This window comes from Chelonoidis abingdonii, chromosome 10 (genome assembly GCF_003597395.2).
Source record: "Chelonoidis abingdonii isolate Lonesome George chromosome 10, CheloAbing_2.0, whole genome shotgun sequence".
Classification (NCBI taxonomy): Eukaryota; Metazoa; Chordata; order Testudines; family Testudinidae; genus Chelonoidis; species Chelonoidis abingdonii.
Window position 1 is genome coordinate 74,971,483 of NC_133778.1, and position 25,236 is coordinate 74,996,718.

General features: G+C 41.9%; 1 protein-coding gene across 1 annotated transcript in view; it reads left to right on the plus strand.

Moving 5' to 3' along the window:
- The window catches only part of CNTNAP5 (contactin associated protein family member 5), a 451,740-nt gene that overhangs the window by 245,438 nt on the left and 181,066 nt on the right, over positions 1 to 25,236 (plus strand). Inside the window, exons 7-10 of the mRNA XM_075070316.1 lie at positions 1,712 to 1,855; positions 12,135 to 12,399; positions 15,181 to 15,330; positions 17,087 to 17,258. Of these exons, the coding sequence (XP_074926417.1) occupies positions 1,712 to 1,855; positions 12,135 to 12,399; positions 15,181 to 15,330; positions 17,087 to 17,258 (731 nt within the window). The remainder of the gene's footprint in view (positions 1 to 1,711; positions 1,856 to 12,134; positions 12,400 to 15,180; positions 15,331 to 17,086; positions 17,259 to 25,236) is intronic.

The window sequence follows — 25,236 nt, forward strand, 5'->3', positions numbered from 1 at the left end:
AGACCCTCTCTCTCGGCAGCTTCACTCTGTAGTGTCCCTTCCTAGGTCTATCCTCACTGAAACTCCCTCAGTTTTTACGCTATAACTCCTTATAGCCCAGGAGCAGACCTGCTCCCTTCATTGGCTCAACTAGGAGAACCTGCTCAAGCACAGGGGAGCTGGACCGACTTCAAGCACAGAAACGACCTGCCCTGTCACATCCCTGTCGTATAGATATAGACTTAGATAAATTATAAAACAATCCATAGATTTTGGTAACTGGTCCTAGTACTCACGCACTGCAGAGCTCTCGGTCTGAGTCTTCTGCCATATGTAACCTTCAGCAACTTAATGCTAATACTCCTGTGCTCTGATAATTATCTTCTCTATTCGGGTATCTCTAAAGCAACATACCAGGGTATTTTATCTAAGAGAACTTTTTTCTTTTTTTGTTTTGTTTTAATATATAATCTGCAACACTTTACAACTCTAATAGGCTGCTTAGCCCAAGTGCAGTCTCAAGCAAAGCTGAATGTCAACATGGCAACCTATAATGAAAACCGTAAAAACAACATGTTTATTGTAACAGACTGGGTGGTATTGATGTGCCACTACCCTCTACTGGATGGAATCAGAACTATTCAATTATATCATGTAGTCTGTATAGCTAAGGTGAAATGGGGAATTTCCTTTAGCTGATGTGGTAGGGCCTGTGCTTTTTTGGAGCAGAAAGATCTGAGTTCTATCCCTGCTGCTGTTGTGAAGTTCCAAGTTCCCCTGGCAAGCAGCATGGTGATAACAGTGAAGTCACAGGTCGCCATGGATTGGATACAGTGTTATCAAAATTACGCTTATGAAGAGGCCCCTCGGTGTTGCCTGCCAACTGAGGGTATTCTATGACTGCCTTCCATTGTCAGTGTAAAGGACTTTTTCAGCTTAGTCACTCATCAGCAGGTAACATCAGAATCATCCTGATGTTATTTACTATATCAAATGATTGGAACTGGATACTATATTCCCCATAGTGCTGGCAGTCCAGTGTCGTCCTCTGTATTCTGAAATGGTTTAGTCACCAATTGTGCAGATTATTAATTGAAATCATCTGGGATCTCTACTTTAATATGAAGGGAATGTGATTTAATACTGGATCATTTTTTCCTAGAAGAACTGTCCTTTCACTCCATGCAGTGTAGAATGCTGGTATGTCTGGACCTTTCATAGGGGAATGTTTCTTGCAACCTTACCAGGGGTCAAACACAAGCAGCCCCTTAATGAACATCCCTCTAAAGTATTATTGTCTATGTTAAACAGAGAGGAGAATTGCTCTAAATCACAGTGCCTGAACCTACCACCCACTAATCGTTACTTATCACCATCAATTGCCAGGAGGATTATTAGAGGTCCCAACTGAAATCAAAGCCCTACTCTGCTTAGGGGCTGTATATGCACATAGTGAGAGAGTTTAGAGTCTAAGTACATGGCAGACAAAGGATGGGAGTAGAAACAGAGAGGTGAAGTGACTTGCCCATGGTCAAATCATAGGTCAGATCCCAGAAGAGAACCCAGGGCTCCTTTGTCCCACTTCCATACCCTAACCACTGAACCATGCTCTAGCCTTACCTTGCCTGATCTTGTGTATGTAACTTCAGCTCCTCTCTCTACACACTCCACTCATCCCTTTCCCCTACATTTTGGAGTTGCAACTGAGTGTTGTCTTTGTTCTTTCCCAAAGCTCAGTTTCGGGGGGATCCCAGTCCCAGGAAAGCCAGGAACCTTTCTGAAGAAAAATTTCCTTGGATGCATCGAGAACCTTTATTATAATGGAGTCAATATAATTGACCTTGCAAAAAGGCGTAAACCTCAGATCTACACTGTGGTGAGAATCAGATATGTCTGTTTTTTCTTCTTTGATTCATCACTTCCTTCCAATCCCAGCTTTTGACAAGTGCTGTCCCTCCTGCCAAATGATAGCAGATTAGATTAGACCCTTATGTGTATAGTTAGCTAAAAGGATATTCACATAGGCTGCTGCAACACCAAGAGAGCTGTTCAAAGGTACATGCACAAATTAGCTGGTTTTACTCATTTCCAGCTATATTTGAGTCTGGGTAAGCTGAGTTGGAGGAAAGTTTTTACTACTTCTCCTAGTGAATTAAATTTGGATCGATGTCCCTGGGTCTCTCAAAAGATTCTCTTAGGCCATCTAAAGTAATAAAAGCAACAGAGTCAGATTCTGATTCTCTTACTGACTCTGAATAAAACCTTATTCTCTGAGTAGTCTTGCTGCTATTCACTGTGAGAGGGTATCAAAAACTGGCCCATAGCTTGGGTTTGCCTTGCTGGGGGGAATTGCCGCACTTATTTTCAAATATGTTTCAATTCTTCACTCGTACCCCACCACCCTCATATATTGGAAATGTTGAGTTTGGGAAATTGTTCACAAACTCTGTAATAACGAGACAATAAGGAAAAGAGACTACCTCTAATGTTATCAGAATGTTTGTCTGGGATTTTTTTTGTTTTGTTTTTATCTTGAAAATCACAATTTCACTGAAATTTCAAAATGTGAAACATTTCAACTAGCTCTCTTTATCTTATCTAAAAGAGTAAGGAACAGTAAAAGAAATATACATATTAGAAACATTGGACCTGTTGTAGGAGGTGTCTCGTGAATTTACACGTTCCAGGAACAAACTGAGAGACCCTTAACTTCATAAGGAAAGAGAACGGTACACTCTACTCTCATGTTCAGGATTTAAAAAAAAACACTATTGTGATTGTTTTTATATCATGAATGATTTACGCATGCTGCATGTCTTTGGAATGTTGGACAATAGTATTTCCTTGGAGAACTTACCGCATAAATTTTAAAAATAGGGCCAAATACTGAGGCAAAATGTTGACTTTTAAATGAATTTGTGAGTGATTCAGGCCTAAGTATCAAAAGACGCACATTAGTATGTTTTATCCGGTCATTAAATATGGTTTTTTTGTCACAATGTGGGTCTTTTCTGGAGTCTTTGAACTGGAAAGAATGACAACACTTCAACTCCAAAGGCGCAGACCTCTTGGTGAAAAAGTAAAATCCTGCTTGTTCAGAGGAATGGCCCCCAAAATGTCTGCACCTAGTGCAAAGGACAGAAAATGCAATCTGGCAATATAGACCCTCCATTTAGACAGTACGCTTGGATGGTACATTTTATTATCATTGCACTTGTCCTTTTCTGCAACTCATTTGTAGTCACTGGACTTGCAATAAATGTCCTTCGGGAAAGGCCTTGAGACAATGAGGCAATATGTCTCTTCTGAACTGGAATTTGCCTTTAGATTTCCCTGTTCAAGCTGTAACCGTTCTGCTTGGTCATCCCATGCAATGTTAGAGACTGTCTGCTTTCTCTCCAGGGAGCTTTTTTTTTTCATTCTGGTGAATTTTCCTCTTCAGTCCTTGACCTTGATATCCCTCTCATAGAGTCCCCATATTCCCTGTCTTAACTGTTCAGTGGTTTGGGTAGGAAGATGTTGTCCATCTTCCATAACCACCAGCACTACCACTTTGTGATGAAATCCCATGTTCACCAAGTGTCCCTGGGTAGCTTTTACAAACACTTAAAATAAATCACTCAGTCTCTTAGAGAGACTAATTGAAGCTGCTGGGGCAGATTTTATGCACTGCCCCACTCCTTTTATGTTGCCCAGACAGTGGAAAGGGAGTGGAGACTGACCAGCTTTGGGGGGTCCACAGCTGGTGTAAAGCTAGCTCCTATGCATGCCTCCCATCAGTTCTTGACCCACGTGGTGGAGCGGGGTTATGGACAGAGCATGATGATAAGAACATAAGAATGGCCATACTGGGTCAGACCAAAGGTCCATCTAGCCCAGGATCCTGTCTTCCAACAGTGGCCAATACCAGGTGCTTCAGAGGGAATGAACAGAACAGGCCATCATCAATTGAGCCATCCCCTGTTGCCCATTCCCAGCTCCTGGCTGATCACCTTTGATGGACCTGTCCTCCATGAACTTACCCTGTTCTTTTTTTAACCCAGCTATAATCTTGGCCTGCACAACATCCTCTGACAAAGAGTTCCACTGTTTGATGCACTCTCCGGCTTGTGGATGGTCACTGAGGCACCATATCTAGCTAGTGTAAATTAGAGGGCCAGCAGTGGGTGAGGAAACTGTAACCAGCCCTCATCTCTGCTGCATCCATCAGGAGTTGGACGCAACAGAGCATCTGGCCTCCTGGTTCTACCCCATATTTACCTAGTCTTAGGCTTTTGGCCTACAGTTTAGCCTTTAGTGAGATCACTCAGACTTTCAGACCTGTGTGAAAGAGACCTTGAGTAGAACATGGCGGGGAAGTAGATTGGGAATAGGAAAGACAAAAAGTTCTTGAGTTTCTTGACACTCTGCTATTGTTCCTGTTCACTTAAAATAGGGAATGTTCCCCTCCCCATTCCCCAGGTTCATAAATTTATTGATGTATTTTTTAAATAGAGAAAAAACCCAGTCTATTTGTGATCTGAGAGGAAAGTGTCAGGCTTTTCCGTTTCCTATTGTAAACAGGTGCTTGAAATTCCATGTCCGCTTACCATGCTGAATCTGGGAATGACAATTCAGCATAGCGAGGGATGTGGTGACACACAAATGCATCACTGTGCTCCCTGGGGAAATAAACAATTGCCAGCATCAACAAGTGAGGAGAAATGCCTTGTGACAGGAGAATGTAAGCTAATAATTCATTCCTTTCCAAACATGCTATTCTGTTAAGTTGATTTGAGGCACTATCATCTTGAGAAGAATCTGCTTGTCTATACTCATGTCTCCTTCTGCCTAAGCACTATGATAAGCGTTCATTATTACCTCCCAAAATCAGGCCAGTCATTTCTAAAGATCCCAAGTAGCGCTTACAGGTCAGAGAGTTGGAAAACAAAACATTTTTTGTTACTTGTACACTGAGGAAAAATGTGTTGGAGCCATTGGGAGAAAACAGACTTGGATCATCATGATAGTTTCCCAGCTCTCAATTTTCCAGAATGCACCATAACTTCTGCAGAAGCAGGTGGGACTATAGGGGGAAAAATGCTGAAACTGCATCCTAGCCTACCACATGACCCCCAGTGATGGATAGTTAGGCCGAGTCTCGTTCACTTTGGTTTTCTGCTAGAATTTTCCTCTCTTCATTACCTTTGTCTCCTTTTTCACAGCCCCTTCAAGCACAATGTGAGCAAAAAGATGTCTGAATCAAACTCTGAATCCCACAGCATTTGAACAGGCTCAGAATGAGGCTAAGTGAGTCCCTTACAGCTGTAGTTCCCAAACTGTGGATTGCGACTCTGAAACAATAACCATTTTTTCCTGTTCCTAACCATCTTGCACTTTAATGTCTCAGTAGCTCTTTATAAGTGCTGGGAGCATGGCCTTTGGTTAGCTAGCAGATGGGGTAGAGATCCTGCTGGCTGCGACACTGACCTTTCTCAGGGCACCCCAGGGCTGTGATTCAACTTGTTGCCACCTTCCTCCAGTGTAAGAGAGTCTTGTGTGCCCACTGGGTGTGAGCTCCCTATCACAAGCAGAGGTGAAAGTAACTTACAGGACTTACCGGTACCACCGGAGTCCTGAGGGGGGCATGGCCTCATCTGGAAGACGTGGTGCCTCTCAAGGCCCAGGGCCTTTAAATCAACCCGGAGCTCCCAGCTGGGAGCCCCCAGGGCTCATGGGCCCTTTAAATCCCCATGGCAGCTCCAGCCGCCAGAGTCGTTGCCGGGATTTAAAGGGCTCTGGGCTACCTGCAGCCGTGGGAGCTCTGACCCCTTTAAATCCCGGCCTGACCGCTGGAGCTGCGGGCGGGATTCAAAGGGCTCTGGGCTGCCCGCTGCAGCAGGGAGCCCAGAATCCTTTAAATCCCCACTGCGGAAGCCGGTGTGGTCCGGCACGGTGTACTGGCTCTTGCCGGTATGCTGTACCGGACCGTACCAGCTTACTTTCACCTCTGATTCACAAGCAGCCTGTCAGCCAGTCAAGCACTCTCTGGGCTGTACCAGTCCTGCTGGTTGACAATAGATGCACCTAGTTCCTGACTCCCTTCAAAGTGTCCCCCTGTGGTATCTAGCCCCTCATCACTGAAGTCCCTGCTCCTCCATTCCCCAAGGATCAGAGAACCCCAGTTTATCAGTTTCACCTTAGAGCACTGCTCCTGTATCATGCAGAGAACTTGAATCCGATTATAATAAAATAAAAAGAAATTTATTTTTAGAAAAGAGCAGAGATTCAAATAGAAACCAGTGTGAGTGATGGCAACAGGTGGTTACATTAACAACAAAATCATAACATGCAAACTAGGGCCAATGCTTATTAAGAGTCCCCCTTCCTAGCGAATAATGTAGATTGTCACTCCCAAGTTCAGTCTTTTGCAGTATTTGCTGGCCCTAGAGAGCTAGGACCTGGTCTGTCAAAAAACATCCTTACACATCAAGACACCTCTTCAGTGAATGGATGTAGAGTGTCTTTCTCCACCCTGTGCTATACTGTTTTTTTTGGGGGGGTGGAGGGAGTCTTTATTCACAGATAGGGCCATCCTCTTGCTGTCATATCATTCCTTTTCACTTCCAAGTGGTTTAAATATTTATAGTTTACTTTTGATGTTTTTCCATGGACTTTTCAAGGTTGTTGCAATGATGGACAATAGCTCAAGGCATTACATAATTAGCCAGGTGGAGGGGGTCACAACAGTGAGAAACATAATTTCCTGGTGATTCAGTTTCTTTCCAAGAATGTATAGTTATGTTATTCCTTAAACATTACAGTATACACAACTCACAATGATTAAGAGTAGCAATAAGTTACAAGCTTTCACTAGAGACGTCACCTGCTGCCCTTTATGGCTAGATACCATGAAATTATTAGTTGTTACCATGATATTCAAGCAGTTAAGGATGCCAAAGCAATCCCCCAGTCTGATTAAATGACCATGTGTTTTAAAGTCTCCTCCAAATTATGCGTGATCAGTAATTGACATATATACCTAGTATAGGAGGGAGGGTTGAATTTACTCAGCCAGGGTTATGACCTGGAATCTGAGCTATTCGTTCCCATTGTTTAAGCCAAGGGTAGGCAACACGTGAGCTGATTTTCAGTGGCACTCACACTGCCTGGGTCCTGGCCACCAGTCCGGGGGGCTGTGCATTTTAATTTAATTTTAAATGAAACTTCTTAAACACTTTAAAAACCTTATTTACTTTACATATAACAATAGTTTAGTTATATATTATAGACTTATAGAAAGAGACGTTAAAATGTATTACTGGCACACACAACCTTAAATTAGAATGAATAAATGAAGACTCAGCACAGCACTCTGAAAGGTTGCCGACCCCTGGTTTAACTCATTAGTTAGTCCCTTTTGGGGTCTTATCATATTGTGATTCACAGAGTTTAAAGGGGAAGACAAATTCAATGAAGAAACTAATAAAAAAGGTTGATCAGAATTGCTTTGCAGGCACTTTTCTATTTTAAAGTGAATATTGCTGAGTATTAATAATAACCATAATAATAGTAAAATCTTCTTGCTATTATGTTTTGTTCCAGGGAATAAAATCTAATAAACCACAGACAAGTTTACCGTGGATTGGCATAAAGCACAAGCCAGGGTTGTGATAATTCACAATTTCAGCTAACTCATCCGTTATGTTCGCTCCTCAGTAAGGTGTATTTGAAAGACGGGCTTTAGTCTGGCTCTCCCTTGTCAAAGGAAGGAGACTATTAAGTGATCTATAGATTTGTTTAATTATTTTTTTTTCTTACTGTTCCTCCCTCCCTGCTTGGGCTCTCTCCCCAGAAGGAATGATCTGTAATTTTTCAAATTAGCTTTATAGCTGCTTCTGTCATTTGCAGCCGAGTCTCAGCTACGGACATATAGTATGGGGCGATAATGTTCAGTTACTGCAAGTGCAAAGGCTGCAAAATCTTTTGTTACAGTGTTGGCCTGTGACGTAAAAGCTCAGGAGGCTGAGATAAAGAAAACTCAGAGCTGTTTAGCCAAGCATATAATCTCCCGGAGTCCCACAGGGAAAATACTTTAGTCTATTGAATGCTTTATTTTGGTTAAACGATACTTTTCCTTGTAGGGACCCAATCGCTAAATAAATACATAAAGCCAGCATGACCCTCCTCTACTCTGTTATTAATACACGAGGCCATCTCTTATGCTCGGATAATCTCAGCTCTGTCCACTTACCAGCCATCTGACCTCTCCCTGTAACTCTCTCTAGATAAAACATATCTCTGCTTTATTGGGTACTATCCTCAAAGTGGCTAATGAACAGAATAAAGATCCCCTGTTCCTTCAGGGGAAGTGAGAGCTCAGAAATATTCTTTGCTCTCCCTATGCACGCAATGGGCTCGGTCTGCATCTCTTTGGTAGGCTATCTTGTTCGGGTGACAGTTCTGATGTATCAGCATCGGTTCATCTGGCTGTCTGCCTCGTCCTACTGCTACTGATTCAAAGCCCTGAGAAATCATTGGACAGAGCCCAGTTGGCTTTGGATTAGGGTCATGGCCTTCAGAATCACCTGGTCCTCTGTGTGGTATCACATTTGTATCCCAATCAATTATATGGCAACAATATCTTCAAGTCGGGTCTCTTAAACAAAATATTTTATCTCTTCCTTGAACACTAAAGTGTTGTTTTTTGCTAGGATTTCAACTGTTCAGTCAACATCTTTTCCAAATTAGGACACACTCATCCCACTATGACTCTCCTGCCAATATAGAGAGTGATAGAACACTGCTCTAAGAGGTGAGGGTTACAAACAACATTTGCCTAGGAAATATTTAAACATCTCCATTTTATTCTATAGATTTAGAGAGTTCCACTTGTAATAGTAGTAAGAGCCTTTTTGAATAGATTTCATTACTTATTAAAGACACAGTTAATCAGTTTGGAGACATCGGAGTCAATGGAATTCTCAAATGCCTGATGATAGTTAGCTGGTGTTTCTAGCAGCTGTCCATAACTGATCCCGCTTCTATCTCTAGAGACTAGACTCTTCTTATCTTGTTTTCCTGCCAATGAACATTTACTTTTCAGTTAAACTGGGTTAATTTGTAAAATCAACTGTTTGCTGAAAGTCTTGTATGCACTCGAGAGGGTTCCAAAACTGCCGCCAACGGGGTCTAATGAAAGTAGGTTTATAGGGAATTGTTTACTTTTGACTAGACCCAGTGGAATAACTTTTGCAAATTTAACCCCTTTTATTCTGCAAAGCTTTCCCACTTTCGTAGATGAAGTAGTCCACATAGTATGATTCACATACTATTCTTTGCAGCTAGCTGCAGGCAGGTCCTTTTGCATTTGAATCTTGTCAGCTCTATGACGTTAAGGAGGCTTGGTCTAGATTAGTATGTGGATGGGAGACCCATCAAAATCAATTGGTACTGGTAATTCAGTAAGTAACTGAATTTCATCTGGGTAAATACTGAACTCTTACCTTAGCATGCTGCTAAGAGGTGTTGTGCTGACTTTCCTACGAGACAAAAAGTGTGCTTGAAGCGCTTAAGATCCCACAATATATTTTTCACATATGGGGACTTTTGCTCCAATATCCTGACCAAATTTGAGCTCAGGTAAATTACATTCTGCTTAATTAAAATCCTATATATAAATTCAATCAGATGACATATACTTCACTTTCTAAATATATCAGGGCAGATCTATTAGTGGAGGTAACTACATTCACATTCATGGACCTGCGCTGGCTTATACCAGAAGTTAATTTGGCCCATTCTGAAATTTTGCTGTGCACTGTGAAACACTTGGTTTATTCTGGGGTGCATTTCAGCCAGTTAGCAACGGTTGCAAATAATTTGCAGACAAATCCATATCTAAACTCTAGCTTCATTTTGCCATGTTGTGCCATGGAAAGATTAGCACCATGCTTGCTGCTCATGAAGCAAATAGCTCACTTCTTATAATGAGAGATGGGGGTGAAGGCTCAGAAAAAAATATGAACGGTACTGAACATTCTCTCTGAGCTCAAGCCTATGTATGTTTTTAGTGGTTTGACTAACTTTTTTTGTAGAAATAGGTTAAATATTTTCAATGTAAAAATTTCAATGACAATTTTTTCTGCATTTTGAATTTTGACTATAAGCATATGAAAATATTGAGCAATTTTTCAGTTTTTCTTGGCATTAGTCCAGTCAGTTTACTTATTTGTTTAAGTAATTTTCATGTGTTTTTGTGCCTTATGGTTCTGGCTGAGGCCAGAAGCGGAAATACCCCAAGAAAAGTTGTCCTTTTGGTATCTCCTACTTAGATGAAACCAAGATACACTAGAAGCTTTTAAAAAGTTATGGGAAAATTTCCATCCTAGCTCCCAGGTGATTGAGGCTTAGATAAGTTTGGATATTTTTCGGATAGGAACACCTAAATCTTCATTCTGACAGGAGATTCCCTCTGTTTTCTTTTCCCATTGCTTGTTTTCATACAAACTGTTCACCTAGAAAAAATAATCCATCAAGAGCTTATTTCATCCAGTAAGATATTAATTATCTTTCTGGCACTTTATTAATTTCCAGTGTAAAATAAAGACTAGAAAGAGTCTTGAAAATAAGATATTGTTCCATTATCTGTCTTGTCATTTCAAGAAGGGATTCCCTAAGCCCCCTACAAGTTCCTACATATCAGTCACGCATTGTTCATTATAATTATCTTGTTGGAATGAGATATCAGCTCTAATGAGAGGCTGTACTGTGGAGAAAGCATTTCACTTGAATGGGTTGATCAGATTTCAGTCCATATTTTACAAAGCTGCTTGGTTCCGTGCAAGCTGGTTGCAGCAATTTTCTAGATTTGAAGAAATGTGATTCTGTAAATATGTTTTGGCCTCATTAATTGTTAAGTTTTTGTTTTCTGACTGAAATGGCCTGGCTAGATAATCAGCATGGAATATGGCTGAAAAAAACCCACAATAGGGTATCTTCTTCTCCTACCGGCTGCAATGAGATCTGAGATAATATCCAGAATGGAACTATTCTGGTAGGTCAGTACCTAACTTCTCAAGTATTCCCCCTGATTTCAGTGAGAGTGCTGGCAGGGTAAGGTACTAACAACCTAAGTATTCCTTTGAAAATGTGTTTAATTTTAACTTGGCTGTCATAATTTTGTTGTGCATGCAGCATTGTAATAACTTCCCAGAAATTGTTTCTGTATAGGCAACAATGGGAAGGATGTGGGTAAGAGTGCCCTGTGCCATCCTTCATAACCATTATTAATCAGAATGGGATCATCCAACAATTCATTTTTACATTGATTTGTGGAGTAATAAGACTATGTCCTAGAGACTGGTCTAAGAACATTGGCCATGTTCCACTCTGAGTGCTTACATTCTGCCTACATACGTGTTTCCTGTAGTTTTAATGTAATAAATTATTTATCCTAACAAACTAGTTTTTAATTTTAATAGTTCATAGAAGCTAATACCTTTCAGCCCCGAGGTGGCTGCATTTTAGTGGTGGAAAAACTTGCAGTTAGGATGACATTTAGGGTAGTGCTTTTCATCCACAATGATCACAAAGCACATTAGTGGAGCAATTTTGCCCACTACTGCTGAAGTGCAGGTGCTCTGGGGTGAGACATGATGGCTATTTAACAGTACACAACAAAATGATACAGTAGTTTTCTGTCCCCTTTGAAGTCTTTCATGTTGGGTGGTGCTAAATAAATCCAAGGGATCATTATTTTTTTACAGCTTGATAGATATACATGTAAAATAAGAAAAAAATACATGTTGAGGTTTCTCATACATTGCCTCAACACAAATTCTGCTATCTACATTCACAGAAACCACCATATGTATAATCTCTGGAACAACCCATCTGTTAGACAAAAGAGTTTGATCTTATTCCCATTTTGGTCAATGGCAAAATATCCCTTCTCGAGCTAAGCTGAAACAGGATCAGGTCCATAATTACATCTCAGCTTGTTAGCATCAATCTATGTATATGACATAAATGTACAATGTTTAGAACTCCTATGGGAGAGCAAAATAATCCCCAAATCAAGGCTGGCTTTGAGGGTATGTGTTTAAAGCAGCTGGCAGGTCTCCAAATAAAAAAAACAAAACAGCCTGACATGTTTGCTTCTTATTGTTTTTTAGGGCAACGTGACTTTTTCCTGCTCAGAGCCACCAATTGTTCCAATCACCTTTATCAGTGCCAGCAGCAGCTATTTGCTTTTACCTGGCACCCCCCAGATTGATGGGCTGTCAGTCAGCTTCCAGTTTCGAACGTGGAACAAAGACGGGCTGCTTCTGTCCACGGAGCTGTCTGAAGATTCTGGAGTTCTCCTGCTTTACCTTCACACTGGCAGGTTGACACTTGTCATACAGAAAGTGGCAGAAAACTCCATGGAGATCAGTGCAGGTACTTTCATTGGCCCCTCTTTCCTGTGGCTGTCTCTAATCTCTGGGGCTAGCCATATTGAAAGGGAGAACAACCACCTGAGGGAAGGTCTGATCTTGTTTTTCCTTATCAAACTGAACCTGATCTGCGGAGCAATAATACCAGGACTGTCTATGTTAATGCTGGGCCTGACTCAAGGAAGCTTGGATCTGGATAGCTCTGGCCTAAATCTGCTTAAGAATAATTTTCTTTACAGTCAGCCTAAATTTTCTGTAGAAAACCAGACTCACTAACTTCCATTCCTCCATAGAGAAGTAGTGAAAATCCCATCCTTTGAGCTATTAAAAATGATGGGCTAGATCCTTGAGTTTGACTGAACTCCATTTCCCAAAGGACCCGAGAGGACTGGTAAAACTGGCTCTAATCCAGCTCTATCCCTCCCCCTGGGACTCCAACAATAATGGAGGCAGTTGGGATCAGTTTGACTCCTGCCACAATTTTGGGAAACCCTATGGCTCCTCTCAGTTTGTGCCTGATTGCAATGACTCTCAGAGCTAAGCCTCTTTCCCTGGGCCATACCCCAATACACCCCCTCATTGGGAGCTGCCAAGAGGGGGTGGTGCAGGGGTTGCAGTACTTGATCAACAGCGTGGGAGGATTCCTTAGTGCCAGCAGAATCTAGTTGGCCACTTAAGCCAGCTCTGAGGCTACTTTACACAGCTGGAATGGCACAAAGCAGACTTAGGCAGGGCCAAGAATGGAAAAAAAATACTCTTAAAATAGAATGTATGGAAAAGCTCTGTAATGGCTCATTTGGCTAACTAATAGGCCTGTTCTCATTCTGTGATAGATCCAAGCACAGTCTGGGCAGGTCTCATGCAGGCTTCCTGTTGCAGCACTGTTGATGCCTCCCAGGCATGACCAAGACTGTTCCCATCATTAGAATTGTGAAGAAACTGGGACTTGTAGGAGATGTGGCAAATTCATTTTCACTTGGGATCTGAACTCAGACTTCCCAAGGCAGATGAAGAGTGTGCTGGTAGATTAGAAATTTCAACAACAACAAAAATCCATTAGCCAAAAAGTAGTAGTAAATAAAATGATCAGCAACATTAAAATATGCCGGATAGAAACTGGACCTGGACAAATCTCTGGCTCTTAAAGGGAGCAAAATTCTTCTTTTGATAACCTTTAACAGGGAAGAGTTGGTCAGATAGAACCCTGGTGTTCAGGATGTACAGCTCTGCACAGACACTCTTCAGAAAACTGGCTAAAGTCTCAGCTTGCCCCCAAGTAAAGGTTGAACACAGAGCTTTCATCCTGCCTTGCAATGAAGTTGTTTGTGAAGGTGGGAGAAAGTCAAATTATTTTGTTTGTTTAATGTGGTTGTGAAATCATTAACCTGAGATAGCTCAAAATACCGGTGACATGGCTACATTCACACAAAAAGCATGGGAAAATTACAAATGTCCACATCTCCCTGCAAAGGCATTTTTGTTCACAAATAGACCCATTTCCAGCCCCAATTTGACCTATCTTCTCTTGAACAATTTTCAGACCTTAACAACATTTTTCACTTAAAAATAGTCCTATTCTTGGTTGAAAATTGGTCCATTTTTCCTGGAAAAATAATCTGTTTTTCCTTGGAAAATGTGCACACTGTAGCAAAAGCTTTTTTGGAAATAATCTCATTTCCTGGCTCCTAATTAAGTGATTTCCCTCACACAGTTTTTGCATTTAGTTTTCAGTTGTTAATATGCCTCTACTTATCACTAAAATCATTTTTACTTCCTCCAAAAAGCAATGTTAATGTGAGAATCCCATTAGCAAGAGTAAATATCAAAAGTCCAATTCTGACCTTGGTTGCACCAGTTTTACTCTGGCACCTCTCTGTTGATTGCAGTTAAGTTCTGATTTACACTGATGTAAGTGCAGTCAGAATCATGTCCAGTGACTTGTAAGAATCTCAGGTCATCTGTCCTGACAGCCTTACATGTTACAACATTTGCAGGGTCATAATTCTGACATAGCAGCAAAGAGTCCTGTGGCACCTTATGGACTAACAGACGTATTGGAGCATGAGCTTTTGTGGGTGAATACCGACTTTGTCGGATGCAAGGGGGTATTCACCCACGAAAGCTCATGCTCCAATATGTCTGTTAGTCTATAAGGTGCCACAGGACTTTCTTGCTGCTCTTACAGATCCAGACTAATGCGGCTACCCCTCTGAATTATGACACAGATTCACAGAGTAAAGAAGCAAAGAGGCAGTTTGTCCCCAGCCTTGCACAGATGTGCAAAAGAGAGAAGACACAATTAGCAATATCCCCCAGGAATGTTCCCTATAGAAGTGGCTGTGCAGAGTGGTACTCTTGGCTTCCAAGGAGCACTGTCATCAAACACAATGCACATTGGCCTCCATATAGCCAGATGATATTTTAACTTTATTAAACCTTATTTGGGGGTGAGGGGGGATTTTCCAAAGTGCCAAACGGGTTTAGGAACACACATCCCTTTGAAAGCCAGTGGGTCTTGTTCTCCTAAATTCTTTAAGAAGGTCTTGAAAATCTCTCCACTTCCTGTTCTATTCTAAAACACTTCCAGAGGTAATGGGCTAAGCAGAGAAGCATCAAATCATCAGCTCAGCTAGTTACTTCCTTCTGCCTGCTCTTTGCATTCCCAGCCAGGCTGTTTCATTATTCCCCATGCAGTAGGAGGCTGAACATGAAGGAGGCTTGGTGAACACCACTGCTACCACCACCTCCTCCCCCTTCTCCTTTACGCTCCGCATTTGTCTTCCAGGCAGCAATCTCCATGACGGGCTCTGGCATTCAGTTAACATAAACGCCAGAAGGCATCGCATCACCCTGACTCTGGATAACGATGTCGCCGCAGCTGCTCACGCAACCACTCTCTCACAGATCTATTCTGGGAACAGCTACTATTTCGGAGGTAGGTTGTGTCTGGTGGATTTCATGTTCTAGGGACTGAGCTTTGAAAGGCCGTTTCTTCCACTGCATTGTATGGCAGGGAGTTAGGAGCTGGAATCTCAGGCTCTTGTCCCGGTGATGAGGGACAACACGTGCCATGCTGGTGTGCAGTCTGTTGTATGAGAAGACTGCTGTGGGGCACAAGTGAACATGAGAGAGAAGAAAGCAGTAAACAAACCAATATGGATGAAAGAGATTGTATACCCCATTGGCTGATGGGAGTCAATCAATACCTCTTCCGCTGCTGCATAGCTAGGCTGCCTACTCTCACCATCACAGCTTTGTATGCCAAATCCATCTTTGCTCCTTAAATAACTACAACCTTGCTTAACTTGAGAGCCCAATATAGGTCTTACTGAGGAACCTTTCCAGTGAGGTCCTGTATTTATGAGCAGCCCCATTGAACTTAGTGGGGCTTTTTGCATTAGTAAGGGTTCCATCATTTGACCCACCTCTGAATTGATTGACCTCCTCATTGAATGTAGAGGTTACGGTGCCATTACTTTTTAACAGAGAGAGTAAGAAAAAAAATGTGTTGAAAGATGCAACCAAGCTGGGACAGAATACAAAATTTCCTGTCCTGCCTGCCCTCTTTTGAATTAAAAAGGAATACAAGTGAATAAGCAAACAAGACCATTAGCTGGAGATCTTCAGGACGGGTCATCCTTTACACAGCTATATTCCAGAAAAGATGCAGAGTATTAAAAAAAAAAAAAAAAGTTTGGATCAAGGGATCTAATTTTATGCAGTGGTTTTAGGGAGGGGACAAAGAGAGGCAGGACTCCTGGGTTCTGTTTTTTTGGCTTTACCACTTTGAGTTTGGGTGAGGCACTTAACATCTCTCTCTCTTTCCCTCTCCCATCTCTGAAGTGAGTGTAAAGATGCGGGGGTGTTATGAAGCTTTCACATAACAGACACCACATATGCTTAAATCATAAAATCTGCCTTTTTTAGCTAATGTAAAGATTTCTGTGTTTTACAGAAAGTGACTCTTATGGTTTGTCAATCATAAGTGATACAAGGTGAGTGAGGCAATATCTTTTATTGGACCAGCTTCTCTTGATGAGAGAGTCTTTGAGCTTAGAGCTCTGTGTCAGTTCAAAAGCTTGTCTCTCACACCAACAGAAGTTGGTCCAATATAAGATATTCCCTCACCTGTCTTGTCTAAACATAGAGGCAGATGCGCTGGTCTCTGCTCTCTTTTCCTTCCTAGCTGGCCATCAGATTTCATCCACGTTCCTTGCCCTGACGGAATCTAGGGTGACCAGATGTCCCAATTTTATAGGGACAATCCCAATTTGGGGGGCTTTTCTTATATAGCACCTATTACTCCATCCCCACCCCACTCCCATCCCGATTTTTTACACTTGCTATCAGGTCACCCTAACAGAATCTGACCCATAATAATTTTTAAATTTTGCATAGTGTTTGCTCAGGGAGGAGTTAACTATTGACTGTAGCGTTTAAAGAAGACAAAAGAGTGTTTCACTGTGCTCAGCACGTTGGAAGCCCTTGCACCTGGTTTCCTTGGCTGGCTGCTCTCTTTCTGTATTACCGTAGAATTTATATCGCACAAGCTTATTCAGGGCAAGGAAAGAAAACAATAGGAATAATTAGATCTCAAGGTCTTCCATCAGGAAGTCCCAACAGAAATAAATGCTCATTTTAACAGGCTTCTTCATTCTTTTTCTTTCCCTTCCTTCCCTTTTGTCCAACAGGGTGCCCTGACAATTTCACCTATTCCCAATGTTTAAATCCCATTACTGCTTTTCAAGGCTGCATGAGGCTCATCTTTATTGATAACCAGCCCAAGGACCTCATTTTAGTTCAGCAAAGTTCCCTGGGGAATTTTAGTGATTTACACATTGATCTGTGTGACATCAAAGACAGGTAATTATTGTCTCTTTTTTCAACTTGTATTTGTTCTTTTTTTTTTTTTTTTTTCATCCTAGCAATTTATAAGTACAGGTTGCTTTAAGTGAAAATTCTAATCAACGTTACAGATATTAGGCATAATAGAGCTACTAATAGAAAATATCACTGTAACTTAACATTGGCTCACAGGAAACAGAGTATGCAAATTCAATCAAGCTACAGATTTGTGAAGGGATTAAATTTTATGCATAAACAACATTTGATTGCTTTGAAGTTTAAAAGGAATGGGAGAGAGAAGGAGAAATTTATTTGATTCATCAAAACATGTCATCTCCTTAATGTACTCACTGTTTTGTTTAAATAGATCATTTATAATTTTCTTGTTAGATTGCACGACATACTGCATTTATAATAATGGTCTGGCACATCGCACTGGCATATTACAAAGTCAATAGGACTGAAAAATGATTGAGTGTCTGCATCTACCATGGACAGACCTGAGCCAAAATCCTGCTCTGAATCCTGCTCAATTTGGGATCTGTATCCAGGGCTGATTGTGGGGGACTGCTTTAATATAAGGAAAAATGCAATGCAGTAGTTTTTCATGGGTTTCACAATTTTTCTCCTCTGCGCAAATGTTTTGAATGTGTGTATCACTCTGAAGTAATTATATGAACATAGTATATATTAGTTATTCATACTATAGGCTCTAATTTTATTTTGTGAATCTCAACCTTCTTCTGGAAACTTAAATTGGAAGAGATTAGAACATCAAGGTTCTTGTTATGTCCTTCAGGAACTTAAGGAAACAGTTCTAAAGCTTTTTTACGATCTTGAAGGCTAGAGGTAAAAGAGGATTTATGGTGTCATTGATCGTTTGAGGTGGGGCTAGTGGGTGGAATCAATTATCATTGAATATTGAAGAGATTGAACTGGGTGGAATGGTCAGGAGATATGGGGATTGGTTTTCTGGAATCGAGACACTTCTAGAAGGTGGGCAGTTCATCTAATAATCTGGTTCCTTATAAAACTCACTAGGCCCTCTGTCTTCAGTTCCCTAAGTGGTAGTTTCTTATTTGAAATGTCGTAAATATTAAAACTGCTGATCAAAACTGCTACCATGTTGCTCATGTTTAAGGATTACCAGATGTCAACATATGAATTTAACAGACTCAATATACCACATAAGATTGACTGGATTGGTAAGAAATAAGTAGTTGAAATGAAATAATAAAAAGAGATAATGCTGTGTTGAGGGTTGTTAAATAGCAGGATAGAAATGATTTGTGGCCTTCTTAGAAAATCAGAATAATTGAATTCAAGACCAAATGTGCCATTTAATAGTTTTGTCTATTAAAGTGGAAGGGGAGAACACCGATGTATTTGATGGGCCTACTGTGCGGTTCTTCCAATGCCATTGTTGTCATTGTTACACAATCACAACAATAAGCGTGTCTCAATCCTTCGTGCAGTTTCTGTTCATCTTCAGCAGCCAAAAGAGGCCAAAGATCAATCTGTGATCACGCCGTAATAACAATGGAAAGGCAAAACCATGAACTTAATAAGAAAGTTTTCAACCTTATTGGATGTTAACAATCATGTGGACAAGGGGAATCCAGTGAACATAGTGTACTTAGATTTCCAGAAAGCCTTTGACAAGATCCTTCACCAAACTAATTTTGTCTGACGGTGTTGGCAAGAAGTGCACCTCTGAGATGCACTATTTTGTCAAGGTCAAAACTCCCTTCTACGAGGAACTGTTTTTGGGATCATCTCTGGTATACCAATTCCATCTTTTCAAAAACTTTCAAATGACGGGACCATAATTCGAGTATATGTAAGCTGCAGGTGTGCCTTTTGGTGAGGCAATGATTCCTTTTTGACTCACCAGCCCCATGTTTCCCAACAGATGGCAAAGCAGGAATTGCCTTGGAATCCTCGCCCCCCAGTACCTATCTGGATTTCCTGCCAAAGAGGAGACCACATGCCTCCTCCGAACCCCAGGACCTGGCCACTGACCCTTGGGTCTTTCACGCAGGGAAAGTTTGTTTAGGACGTCCACAACTTTCCTATAGCCCCCTTTAGCAAAGAGCATCGACTAGTCTCAGAGAGAACGGCACCACGTACTCTGTTGCATCAGGTGAAGTGATTGGACCAGTCAGTGGCTCATAAACTGCCTTCAAACTACTCTGGTGGGACTTGAACCCATAGGTGGGGAAGGAGATTTAGAGGAAAGTGGTTGAGGAAAACAGGCCATCTGAGGACGGGGAGGATAGGGACACACAAACCTAGATCCAAGCAGTCCCCTCATCAGTCAAGCCAGCAGAGCGAGGCTGCTTTGTTCAGGGCCCTTTTGTTTCAGTCGTACTAGCTGGAGTCACAGGGCTTGCTTTAGAGGCATCTGTGGTCACGAGCCAACAGGCTTTGCAGAGAACTCTGGGCATCTTCCTGTGACCCTTACAACAGATCACTCTCTCACAGACATTCACACTGGCACACAAATCAATACAGAGGCCTATGTAGCCACACTCAGTGGCTCTGCCTGAGGAGGTTGTGTAGGCTAGGACTATAACAGGGTTTAAAAGAGAACTAGATAAATTCATGGAGGTTAATTCCATTAATGGCTATTAGCCAGGCTGGGTAAGGAATGGTGTCCTTAGCCTCTGTTTGTCAGAGGGTGGAGATGGATGGCAGGAGAGAGATCACTTGATCATCACTTGAATCATTGCCTGTTACGGTTCAATCCCTCCTGGGGCACCTGGCATTGGGCCACTGTTTGGTAGAACAGGAATAACTGGTTGGGGATGCTTTTGATCTGACCATTCTTCCTGTCTTAAGTGTGCTCAATGTAGCACCAATTTATGCAACTTCAAAAGAAAAAAAATGAAGCATCTCTCAGGATATACTTCTCCGGCAGGTTTCAACTTGTGGCTCCACTATGAGTCAAGGACTGGTCTTGACATAAGTAACTTAGGTAACTTCATTCTTAGTGGGCCTAATTGAGAAGGTGAATGGAATGGGTGAGTTGTAAATAGGGGGCTTGACAACAGTAATGCTGGAGTCAGGTGTCTGTGTAGCTAAGAGAAGCAGCAACAACATTGATTTAGGGACCTTGGTACAAGATAAACCTGGAAAGTAAAGATCAGGTTCCCCAATGAAACAACAAAGGGGCAGAACTGCTGTACAGGGCATTAGTTCCCGCAAAGTAACCAAGCCAATCAAAAAATTTGATTACGGTCTTGCATGATATCCTTATCGATAAACTAGGCAAATACAATTTAGATGGTGGCTACTATAAGGTGGGTGCATAACTGGCTGGATAACCGTACTCAGAGAGTAGTTATTAATGGCTCCCAATCCTGCTGGAAAGGTATAACAAGTGGGGTTCCGCAGGGGTCTGTTTTTGGACCGGCTCTGTTCAATATCTTCATCAACGACTTAGATGTTGGCATAGAAAGTACGCTTATTAAGTTTGCGGACGATACAAACTGGGAGGGATTGCAACTGCTTTGGAGGACAGGGTCAAAATTCAAAATGATCTGGACAAATTGGAGAAATGGTCTGAGGTAAACCGGATGAAGTCAATAAAAGACATCAAATGCAAAGTGCTCCACTTAGGAAGGAACAATCAGTTTCACACATACAGAATGGGAAGAGACTGTCTAGGAAGGAGTATGGCAGAAAGAGATCTAGGGTCATAGTGGACCACAAGCTAAAATATGAGTCACAGTGTGATACTGTTGCAAAAAAAGCAAACGTGATTCTGGGATGCGATTAACAGGTGTGTTGTAAACAAGACATGAGAAGTCATTTCTTCCGCTCTACTCTGCGCTGGTTAGGCCTCAACTGGAGTATTGTGTCCAGTTCTGGGCACCGCATTTCAAGAAAGATGTGGGAGAAATTGGAGAGGGTCCAGAGAAGAGCAACAAAGAATGATTAAAGGTCTTGAGAACATGACCTATGAAGGAAGGCTGAAAGAATTGGGTTATTTAGTTTGGAAAAGAGAAGACTGAGAGGGGACATGATAGCAGTTTTCAGGTATCTAAAAGGGTGTCATCAGGAGGAGGGTGCAGCAAGGGAGATTTAGGTTGGACATTAGGAAAAAGTTCCTAAGTGTCAGGGTAGTTAAACACTGGAATAAATTGCCTAGGGAGGTTGTGGAATCTCCATCTCTGGAGATATTTAAGTGTAGGTTAGATAAATGTCTATCAGGGATGGTCTAAACAGTATTTGGTCCTGCCATGAAGGCAGGGGACTGGACTCGATGACCTCTCGAGGTCCCTTCCAGTCCTAGAGTCTATGAATCTATTAATCTATGAATCAATACTGGGCAAATGATGATATCTGAAAGCAAAACCACAGAGCACTGTTTCCAAGTCGCTGAAAGATGCCATCCAAGAAAAGTGTGAGGAGGAGTTATTTGCCATTTACTTAGGCAATAAAAATAATGTAATAGTTACTGTGCAGGCTGAGCCTGTATGTGTGACACAGCCAGAGACAGTCCGTAAAAGTCGTTACTCCTCTCAGACAGCAAAGACCCCTTGACTCAGGAAGTAACCCTGAGATGAAGTTCAGGGTTTGGAGCAACCGTCCTGAATTTCTGATCCATGGGTGTTCAGTACACTATTTAAACCACATTGAGAAACAAAGACCACCTTTAAACAGATTAGTCCTCAAGTCCATTGTGGAAGTTCAGAAGTTCTTCTGGAGTCACCAGCTCTCTGGCTGATAAAAGAGCATGAATGATTCAGGTTCTCAATTTAGAGGCGCTCTCAGGATCAGTGTCTCTCTCCATTTGCATCCAGCTCCCCCGTCATTGTGTTAACATTTGTGCTGATCCTAGAGAGGGTTTGGATCAGAACATAGCACACACTTTACATGACAGGGGGCACTCCAGAGAGATGTTACATTTACAAAAGCAACATCAGAAAGTTATGAAAGGATTTGATAGATTACAGGAGGATGGCAGTGCTGTTGCAGTCTCATTTGGAATCTGGGTTGATCTAATTAAGAGCAGAGAATTGGAAACATACATGGATAGGTCTGAAAAATGATTCAGAGAAACTATTACTTTGCCAGCATGATTGATCCCAAATACGAAGGCCATAGACCTTGCCCAGAGCAGGGAGAAGTTTAAATACAGATAATGAAACACAATTCTGCATCCTTTGCGTGCCTCTAGCATTGAAGAGTCAAATCACCAAAATCTGCCACAGTTCGCTGTACAAAATTTTGGCTGGAAAGCTAGGGAAGGCAGTAGGACTGAGTTGAGAATGTTGTGAATCTTGAAAAGACCTGCAGTCCTGTCCAGCCAGCGCAGCATTCTCCAAGTGTGTTTTTTAAGCACATTCAGACTGGTTTTGGCTGAAACTTTGCTTTTTCAGCTCCTAGCAGATTACAAATTAAGCTGGTAAAAGTGTATTGCTATATAAGGGCAGATACAAGAATTTTAGCCCCAACTGGTTAATAGTATGGTCACTTGATTCTGTGCCCTTGTGTTTTCCTTTTGTAAAAACCAAGTTTTAGTGACTTTTATTTTGTTTCCTTTTAAATCTTTATGATGATTTCAGAGGATGGTGGTGAAGGGGGTTCGGGGATGTTTTCAAAGCAGGGAAAATCACAATTTTGCCTTTATCTGAATTTCTTATCAGTCCCATCTCTCTAACGAACTAAGCCAAAAACCTGAACCTCAACAACCCTGAACGTCAGGGAAGTTTGTATCTGGAACCAGATCTGAATTGTACAGCTTGAGTCCTCCCATCTAGTGTTTGGGAATAAGATGTGTATTAAAATTCTGTAATAGCATTTTCCCTCCAAAATGGATCTCCCTGTTCTTAATTACAAGATTTATTGCAGCACACAGCACAATGCACGTATTTGAGTAATTGTAACATGTGGGAATTATGTAACTTAATTAACATGTAAATGGGTCATTTGTCTTAGTTATCTAAGCAACAACCTCTTCTGAGAAAGATGCCTCTATTTAGAAAGCAATTTATTTCTTACAAACCTTTAGACTGGCCTCGTTTGTTCCCGGATTCTGAAAACAGAAATTCTGCAACATAGTAAAGGCTCCTAGAAGGAGTTTACTGGGTAAACTCTAGGAGCTGGCTAGCAGGGAATCATACCTCACGATCAGCATTTCTGGTTCTGTTTTCCAAAGAGCATTAGGTTACGCTAGCTCTGGCTTTTTAGTGCACTTGAATTCACTGGGCCAGATCCTCACCTAGTGTAAATAGACAGGGTCCATTTATTTCAATAGAGTTATGCTGACTTATACCATCTCAGCATCTAGCATATAGTACCTTATTACCCCACAGAGGAGGGGGATCAGATGTGCAGAGTGTTTTTGTATGCATGCTCCAGAAAACTCTTAACCCTCTGTCTTCTTGCATAGGTTTCCTGCTGCCCCCTATTGGTTGGTGTGCAGAAGTTACATGTGCCTAGGGCCACGTAATGTTAGGGATATACTGTGAATGGCCCTTATGCTGGTGCCTTGGGTGGTGGAGGGAAGCCAAAGGGCTTTATTCCAGCATCATAAGGACCTACCATAATCACAGACCCCACCCTCATGACAGCACAGAGTTGGCTTCCTCCATGTTCCCCTAGGGGTGCACACAATCCCAAAGTATGCACGGAGGAGATCAATGAAGCAGCAGAAAGCACTAATTCCACTCACTCCACTTTTCCTCATTGTGTGTTCTAAAGTGCTGTCTTAGGGAAAGTAGAATCTCCTTTAGCTCAACTGGTAGAGGCCTGTGTTTTTGGAGGCAGGGTTCGGGGTTCTAACCCAAACACTGCATTAGAACTGTTTAGCTGTTTCTCTATCATATGGATTTGCTACAGCTGTTGCACCTCATGGAGTTCATTTTAGCATACAGTATATGTATCTATGCTATCCATCTGGCCTCTGTTACTATAGTATCTAGCATCTTACAACCCCCTTGAAGGGAAATAGTAGGGCTGTATCCTGCTAGGATGCAGCATTCTGTGATATGTTTTCAAGGTGTGTAGGTTTGTACAATTATAGCTTTCTTTGCCATGTCCCCTTTAAAATTTCTGCTTGGTTAGAAAAATGTGTGCCCATCAGGGGATGTTTGTCTTCTTTTAAAGAGATTAAATGAGTGAGAATTGATTTTCTCATAACGTTCATTTATGGCCAGCTCCCCCTCTCTGCCGTATGGTGTCAGAGGGAAGGTGAGAAGCTGTGGAGGGAACATAAAAGCAACAAAGGGGAGAAACAACGACTAGGTTTCTCAAGTCCCAGGATGTTATTGCTACACAGCTGGAGCTCTTCAGGGGGACATTGTGGGGAGAGAGGGAGGTGTCATTGGGAACATTGTGCTGTGGCACGACATCTTGAACCCAAAAGATTCCAGGTGAAAGTGGGCACAGTAGGTAATGCATCTCGAAATACCATTAATCCCCCTCTGTGACGTTTCACTCCCTCACAGAGGATGGCAGTGCTCTGGCATGGGACAGCGTAGACAGGCAGATCAGAGTGGAGGGGTACTGCTGGTATAGATTCAGATCCTTTATGGATCATCAGGCTTCACAAAGGTTCCAGGTTATACTCCATGGCCTAGTATGCCTATTTCAGCCACAGGGGAGGTGTGTCAGGGGCTCCGTGAGATGAATGCCAAAGACTTTCCTCGGTATTTCTCCTCTGTGAGACATAAGAACAGCCGTACCGGGTAAGACCAAAGGTCCATTTAGCCAAGTATCTGTCTACCAACAGTGGCCAATGCCAGGTGCCCCAGAGGGAGTGAAGCTAACAGGCAATGATCAAGTGATCTGTCTCCTGCCATCCAGCTCCATCCTCTGATGAACAGAGGCTAGGGACACCATTCTTTACCCTTCCTAGCTAATACCCATTTATGGACTTAGCTACCATGAATTTATCCAGTTCCCTTTTAAACATTGTTATAGTCCCAGCCTTCACAACCTCCTCAGGTAAGGAGTTCCACAAGTTGACTGTGCGCTGTGTGAAGAA